Source organism: Vicia villosa, linkage group LG5 (genome assembly GCF_029867415.1).
Source record: "Vicia villosa cultivar HV-30 ecotype Madison, WI linkage group LG5, Vvil1.0, whole genome shotgun sequence".
NCBI lineage: Eukaryota > Viridiplantae > Streptophyta > Magnoliopsida > Fabales > Fabaceae > Vicia > Vicia villosa.
This window is the reverse complement of record NC_081184.1, coordinates 100847201-100855730: the sequence shown is the minus strand read 5'-3', so window position 1 is coordinate 100855730 and position 8530 is coordinate 100847201. Positions and strand designations below refer to the sequence as shown.

General features: G+C 33.9%; 2 protein-coding genes across 2 annotated transcripts; both read right to left on the bottom strand.

Moving 5' to 3' along the window:
* Positions 1-735: 735 nt before the first annotated feature.
* Positions 736-2616, bottom strand: LOC131605078 (uncharacterized). Its single transcript, XM_058877475.1, has 9 exons — positions 2479-2616; positions 2252-2395; positions 1958-2010; positions 1752-1879; positions 1566-1656; positions 1337-1493; positions 1095-1252; positions 874-994; positions 736-792 (listed from the first exon to the last, which is right to left on the bottom strand). Exons 1-9 carry the CDS (start codon positions 2614-2616, stop codon positions 736-738), a joined length of 1047 nt encoding a protein of 348 aa, XP_058733458.1.
* Positions 2617-3480: 864 nt separating this feature from the next.
* Positions 3481-6309, bottom strand: LOC131606931 (uncharacterized). The gene is made up of 3 exons (XM_058879015.1): positions 5822-6309; positions 4181-4410; positions 3481-4082 (listed from the first exon to the last, which is right to left on the bottom strand). The coding sequence occupies exons 1-3, from the start codon at positions 6156-6158 to the stop codon at positions 3804-3806; spliced, it is 846 nt and encodes a 281-aa protein (XP_058734998.1). The 5' UTR covers positions 6159-6309; the 3' UTR covers positions 3481-3803.
* Between the last annotated feature and the right edge of the window lie 2221 nt (positions 6310-8530).

The following is an 8530-nucleotide window of genomic DNA, read 5'->3' as shown; positions in this document are numbered from 1 at the left end:
AGAAAAACAAATCACACACATCTTTAAAAGCAAAGGAAACTAACAGCCAATTTTTTGAACAAAGACATTAGCAAAACACACACTAAAGTAACAATATATCTAATCAATCTTCTCCATTTTAATTTCTTCTTCAGCTTGTTTGATGAGAGTTCTCCATCATATAATCCTTCCAAATTAGTGGATTCACTTGATGCACCAGGAAAATGCCTCTTACCAATAGGTGTGACAACATCAGGCTTGTGCTCAGATGTAATTTCCAGGTCCTGGCAGATAATGTTGAAGAATATTATTCAGGATTATTGATATAAATGTAAGGAAGTAAATGTGTAAATTGAAGCTCACCGTAACCAATTCATAGTCTTCATTGCCATCTGTTTTAGCCTCATCAACACTCTCTTTAATCTATATATAGTTAAACATAGTGATTTAGTATAATATACTGATAGGAAACCAAAAAGAAAGGCATACACGGTTTAAAGTTTGTACCTCCAGAGTCTCAGATATTACAGTTTGGATTGGAATAGGTTCCTTCGCAGTTAAAAAAACAAGAAAATCAGTTGAAACATTGTTATAATAGCAGGACCTCTTATATAAAATGAATGACAGTTTATAAGAGTGTACCTCATTTGTTCCCCACTTTTCCTTAAGTTGCTGGATAATAGGGTCATTTTTTATAATCATAATGACGGAACAATTCTTCCAGCGTGGATGCCACTTAACCTTAATAGTCATTTCTCACTTCAACAACTGATCAAGTGCTAACGGGAAATCCAATGGATCAGTAATTCCATCCTATATAAAGAAGCTGATGTATTAGTGTACGCACAATATAGGAAAGTACATTCTATCTCTTGATCAGAATAAAAATATAACCTTGATCAGAGTGTTACGAAGTTGAGACGCAGATAAACCCAAGAGCATTTTACATTCTCTGTTCCATGACACAAAATTGCAACTTTTACCCCCATGAGTAACCTCAATCTCAATCTTATACCTGAATCATCATAAGAAATCGTTCCATTAAAAAAGCAGACAACATAGAACCGACATAAACATGACAGAAACAACATAGATTAGGTGGCAACAACTACAACCTAAGGACTTCAGCCATGGTTTCATGACCAGCTTCACACTCAAATGGGGGTTTGTCGCCACGTGCTATAGATTGACACATATGACAGGCACGGTAGTACCATCCAAATGGAGACGCGACTAATAATTTTGTTGTAGCGACAGTAGCACAAAATGTAATCTGGACAAAGAGATGATGATATCAGAAATTATCACCATAAATGATGAGGTTATAAATATAATATGAAAAAATAGTAAGACATACATCCTTAAGTTGAATAATCTCATCAATAGGTAAAACAACAGCCTTGGACAACAATTTTTGCACAGGATTCGGCTGAGTATTTTCAGAATTCTGGGAGGATAATTGGGAATTTCCTCCGAGTTGATCAGACAGGGTTACTCTGCTCTCCTCAAGCATTCTGCTGATCATGGATTATTATCAAAGTCCTAAATAAAGCAATTGCATATAATGGATGGTACTAACAACATACCTTTCAATAAAGTCTTTCATGACAGGGAAATCAGCATCAACACATAAAAGGGTCACATTGTAGGTGTTTGTCACAAACAGAGGATACTTTCCTATAAAGTCAAATTATACTTTGTCAATGGATTTTTTTACAGATTTTGTAGTTTTTGTATTAATTTAAAATGATTTAAATAAGTCATGAAATAACCTTCTTCTTTCACTTTGGCATACTGAAGCAACACAACTGTAGGAAGTGATATAGCAACCCTATCTTTGTTAAACGTGATGAACTGGTCCGCATATGACTCCCAGAGAGTACAGTTCAACATGTTGTTGCTAAACCATCATCACAACACATTAGGATATATCACATGATTTTACTATCTGAGAGACTTACGTATAACAAAAACAAACCTGTGGTCATGCAACACCATGCTAATTTGCTGTTTCTTTGCACAAGACTCAGTCTGTGCTTAACCAATACTATCGACCATTCCAATGACATATGAAAGAAATATATTAATTTCACACGACTAAAAGGCATCAAAACATGAGAAAACAAAACACCAAAAAAGTATACTCACGAATTAGGACATCTTTGACAAACTTCCCTGTTATAATGTCTGAAAAACTTGTTAAAAAAATCGGTTTCGGGGGTATCTCATGTTTGTCTTCATCAACAATAGACGTTCCAGTAGTAAACTTTACCATATATTTGTGTCCTGATGCCTTGAACGCCAGAACATAAGGCACGACCTTAAAATTAGATACAGTATAGGTATGCCCTAATAGGCATTTTTCGTTGAACACCGACACATGCGATGCTGGAACAACAGCATGAATATCATCTCCCTGTGACAGAAACCAAAAAATGTTTCAAATTATATAAACATACGTAAATCATAAACATGCCGAAACATAAACAGGGAAATGACCAATTTGTCAACAAAGATCATTTCAAAATGTTCCTTGTTGTTAGACACAACATTCCACCTGTGGTGAATCCTAACAGCAATCTTCCAAAGCTCTTTTTCATCGTTGATCTCTGCTATTCTCTCAACAGGCCTATACATGATCATGCAAATTCACGCGACACTGAATTATAACCGCAAAAGTTAGAAAACATGGAAAGGAGAAGAATGAAAGTGACTGATAAATATGCAAGCCATTTAAACAGGTCATTATTGCTGTAAGCAGTTTGGAACGTGGATGGCCAGAGAAAGTAAAGAATGTGTAACTGCAAGATCATGAGAAGTTGAGAGGTTGAAACTTCCACCGTTATAACTGCCGCAACACACAATGAAGAGGGAATGATGTGGAATTTTGTGGAGTGAGTTGCTGATGTGGATAGCCCAATTGATCAAGAAAAGGAAGACTTTTCTTATATAATAGATAATGATGAGTAAAAATAATTTAATTTTTAATATAAAATATAACTATCAAACTGACTATTTCGTGTATCGCACGGGCAAACGTCTAGTAAAATCTATGATTTTATACTCTTTTTTTTCAAAAATCCGATAAATATTCATGAATTTTTTTAAAATCCGGTACATTACAGATAAATCCCGTAAAAACTCATAAAAAAACCAAAAATCAAAGATTTTGTAAAAATTCTGATATATCTATCCAAAAATTCCGTAAAAACCACTATATTTTTTTTAATTCGAACACTTTTATTAAAAATATTTTGATAAAGTTGTACACACTCCATCCCCCTCCAGGTTAAAATGAAAAGGTGCTAACACAAAATCTCCCAAGGTTCATCAAAACAATGTTCTTCTGAGCCTACATTCTTTATGTGCAATATAACTAAGTCTTTTGTTTACTTTTTTCCCATTTATATACGTTATCAGTTCATAATTTGCAATTTCAGGTCTTAAGAAGTGAATTTTAATGACCATTGGCAAAGCTTGATGTCCAATCTAAAATACTCGTTTGTTTCCAGCAAATGAAGGAGCACCCAAAATAAGAATACATTCAGTGCTTAAACATTATCTGAAATAAAAACATTGGTGAATAAAACATTGCCAATAACAGAAGAATTCACCTTATACATTAAATATTACAATATCAAAATTTTCTTTTTCAATATCTAGAAAGAGAAAAAAAAATCATATTTCCTGTGTAGATCAGTAACCGTAAGAACATCAAATCTCGTTGGCAAAAAATGTTTAATCCAAGTTTCAGTCTGTTGGAATTAGACTCTCAAACCTTTGAGTAATTCCTTATCGTTAAAGAGTTGCCTCCAACACAGTCATCATAGTGATGAAAAAATAGGCACGCCGGGTAAGGTAGCACCAGCGTCAACAATAAAAATATTTCCGGTCACATATTCAGAAGAATCGTGAATTAAGTACCGAACAACTGATGTTAATGCTGGATTTGAAGTGCCATACTCTTTCATTGGTACCGTTTTTATGGCCACATTGTTTAGCCAATCTTTCTTCATTAAACTTTCAGTGATTTCGGATTTAAAAAGTCCAGGCGATATTGAATTCACTCTTATTTTGTATGCCCCCAATTCCAATGCCATCACCTGTTAATCATCATTATCAGTATGATTGATTATTTAAACAACATTTTAACATTAACATGTCTAATTTATAAATTTGATTTGATTTAAGGACTAATTACCTTTGTTAGCATATTGACACCGGCTTTTGAACAGGCATATGCAGCAGCTCCGGGCAATTGCCCCCTTTCTAAGCCAGCAATCGAAGATATATTGATGATTGATCCTTTTGTGTTTGAATCGCGCATGAGTTTGCATACATATTTTGACACCAACCATGTACCAGTTATGTTTGTTTTAAACACTTTATTCCATTCTTCCTCAGACAATTCCAAGGGTGAATTCACATTTCCTACACAGCACAACAATTATTCAGAGATGTTTCAAATCAATTTAAGTGTTCCTCAAGCATATCACCCAGGAATATCCTATTGTAGGCGAGTTCGAATCCGTATTTATTCATCTTTAGTAGAGTAATTAAATTTGTCTGCAAATCCTAAGTTAATAGGCAGAAACCAATTTTCCTAAGTTGAACTTTATCATCAGATGTACGGCTCTGGACTTTTGTTGAACTTGATAAAATTATTTTAAAATATTCTAATTGGTACTTTTAATAATAAAACAATACTAAACAGATTTAATTTAATTCTCCATGAAAGTATTGTTAAAATATAATAATATAAGTGTGTAAGTGAAAAAATAGTTTGATATTCGATAGGAATATAGTGACTTGAGTATTGATAAAATGAAAGAACACATTCATTTATAGGTTTAAAATTTTAGCTGAATAAGTAGCATGTCTCTCGTATTGATAAAATGAAAGAACACATTCATTTATAGGTTTAAAATTTTAGCTGAATAAGTAGCATGTCTCTCGTAAAGATGTGTTGTTTAAAAAAATCCCAGTTGGACGAATGTTGCGCCATCAAGTATAAACTTTAGATAAGTGGCTATTTAAAGTTAGATCGAAATATAAAAGATTTCGTGCCACACATTTTTCCCCTTTTCACTAGTACTTAGAAGACAACGTCTGAATGAAGATTGCATATCGCAATAAAGATTTCTTCTCGCATATGCAATGAGCCATCATAATGTTTTTTTATGATTTGATAAATCATTGGACACGCAAAACGTCTCGCCTCAAATTATAATTACTTTCAAGAAAATTTTGTTTCAAATTTAATGAAATATTAATGTTTATTTTTTTATTCTAGCTTCTATTATTTATCTCTTTTTTCTAATTGTATTTTATTTTAATATTATTAATAAAAATAATTTTTCAAATCTTTTCATAATTTCTATTTCCATCCTAAGTTAAACATTTTGAATATTTCTCACGAATTAAAAAATATAATTATTATTTAAAAAATAAAATGATATATAATTTTATAAAAATATCTTTCAATAATTATATTAAAAAAATATTAAAAGAGTGTGAAAAAGAAAGAGTAATAATAATAGAGAATATATTAAAAAAATGGTATAAATATTGCATGTAAATTATAAAGTTGAACAATTTTTTTCTCCAAACTCTCTTATAATTTTAATTTGGGATGGAGGACAATACTGTATCCAAAAGAGATATTTATACCTTGTTATGTAATGTATCAAATCATGTTTACAGTTTTTTTATAAGAAAAGTTGTCATAAACTTTTCATTCAACTATGTTGAAAACAATGTAACATAAAAAGCTATGAAAACAACAACATTTTTGTACTATAAAAAGTACTCTATACAAAATATTAATTTGACTTTTAATTACCTCTGATACCGGCATTATTTATCAACGCATCAATATGCCCAAAAGCCTCCCACGCCTTCTGCACATACTTCTCTATGGCGGAGCTGTCAGCCGCGACATCGAGCTCCACTGCAACAGCCCGGAGGAGGTTTTCCGATCGCTGCGACGATACCTCTCCATTGATTTCATCACAGACGGATCGGAGGCGGTCTACACGACGAGCTGCTAATACAATACGACAGCCGGCTTGAGCAAGATCGAGACAAAGATCACGGCCGATGCCGGCAGAAGCTCCGGTGACGAGGACAACTTTTCCGGTTAAACTGTGCCATGGTTGATGAGAAATCTGTGTTGTCATGTGTTATTTGAATTTGAACAAGTTGAAGTGAATGTGAAAAATGATTTTAAAAATGGGTTTCTTGCAGTTTTATTAACCGGAAAAATTGCTGAGTATTTAATGAAAAGAAAAGTGGAAACTTCCGGGAATGAAACTTGAGATTAATGGTTTGGTGACAACAACCATGAAATGAATGCAAAGTTATTATTTTGGTATTATAAATTAAATAAAAATATTTTTCTTTTATATTAAAAAATTCTTTAAAAATTAACTATTACTGAATTTTTAAAATAATCTTTAGTAAAAAAAATTTTTGAATTAAAGAAAATAATAAAGATTGAATATATAAATAAAATAACAATTCTTTAAAAAATAAATTTTTAATTTTTGTAGGACATAATTTAATGTTAGTTATTGTCTGAGAAAGATTGATTGACCAAGATCTGTTTGTTTATTTGAACAAACCAAGATTTGTTTGTTTAGTTGAGCAGACCGAGATATAAAATAAAAACCTACCATGTCTTGAAAACTGAATCTTTTTATATTTTAGTTTTTATTCTAGATCTTTCTCCTTGTTAAATGATATTTAATCAGTTAAAACATTCAATAAAATTTATTATTTAACCATATCATATAATTTATTTAAAAATAACTTTATAATTTGACACTTAGCGTGTGATTCATATTCTCTTAAAAAATTAGCAACATTGTAAAAAGACAGACGAAAACATCCAAGATAGTAGTACCAATTAAGTTGGATTGCAAATAGATTAAACTTTTAGAATATTTTAAATTGAAGATTAAATTCCTATTAAGAGATACATTAATATTAATATTGAAAGTTTCTCAATCTACCTCATCGGTATTTTACACACCACGCGATTTTTCATTTTTACCCCCCTTGTTTCCGTAGATGCACATTCGAAAGTATCCTATTTTTAAAAAAAATTTATTCCTTCCGTAGATACATCTTATTTTCTACGGAAGCGTATAAAAAAAAAAGAAAACACAGTTAACTCCACCTTATTTTCATTTTTATAATACTTTCGTAGATGCATCTACGGAAGGAGGTGAAATATAGTGTTCCGTAGGTGCATCTACATAATAGTGTGTTTTTTTTTTAATTCATGTCATTTTCATGACGAAAATCCATGTTTAAAGACACACATTTTCATATTCAGTAATGCAATTTAAAGACAACAGCAAGTAGACCAATAAAAATACAATATATAAACAATGTCGGTCAAAGTGTCGAGTACATCATGAAATACAAACAAAAATAAAATATAAATACATCATCAAATAAAACTACTGAGTATGTCGGGCGTCCTCCTGCGTACCATCATGTGCATCCCCTCCGAGTCCACGAAGGGATCTGCTGGCTCTACCCCTAGCATCAAGCGTCCCACGGGTCCTGGCACGATGTCGACGATACAGAAATGCACTTTCTGCCATCATGATCATATCATCCAGCACACACCTAGAAGCAGTACCCTCAGGGAATAAACCCTCTACAATAGCTCTGATGCCCCTGTCAACTATCTGACGACACAGAGGAAGAAGATCCTCAGTGTGGTCCAACTGAGCCTGATGCGCACGGAGTATCTCCTCGTGTGCTGGTCTGGGAGGACCTCCCTCTGCAGCTGGAAGATGTATGGATGTGAGACTCTATAGTACCATGTGATGTACCCCTCGACACAGCTCCAGCCGTGCTCTGCTAGCGTCGCCCGTGCCTCCTTAGGGACCATGTGATGCTCCCAGTCTGCAAAGATCTCATCTAACTGTCTGCGGGTCATGGCGATGGAAACTAAAACATGAGGACCGCGAGGTATCGTCTGCTCATATCTAAACAAATGCATGATGCGCTCCTGAAGGTAGCGTACAACAATGGTCGAGCTGGCGGCCAACCATCCAGAATACAGACATATCTCGTCAAACGGAACCGCCTCCCGGTGCTCATCATAGCAGCAGTACCTGATGTCCTCAGCGGCCATGCGGTCAAGAGAGCGCCTATAGAGATCCGGCACCTGGTTCCCTCTAAGGGGGTGAAAGCACTGACACGTGGCATGACCTATGTGTACTCCTCTACCTCTCCTCAACCAATAATGTCTAGGAAGTGTTATAGTATCCAACCCTGAAAAAAATACGATTATTTTCAAGTACAATAAATAAACTATAAAAAAAGTAGAAAAGTGTAAGATTGTTACCAGCAAAAGAGTACAGCTGCCTGCAACTGTCCTTGCCTTCCACAGGGATCCCTCTCCAAGTCTATGATAATTGTACGCCAGTACAACCGCTCCCCAGTTGTACTCATGGATACGTGCTATATCCGATAAGTACGTCAGGTAGACGACGTCTGTGTACGTCGAGCTCGTGTCCACAAAGAGCTGAGT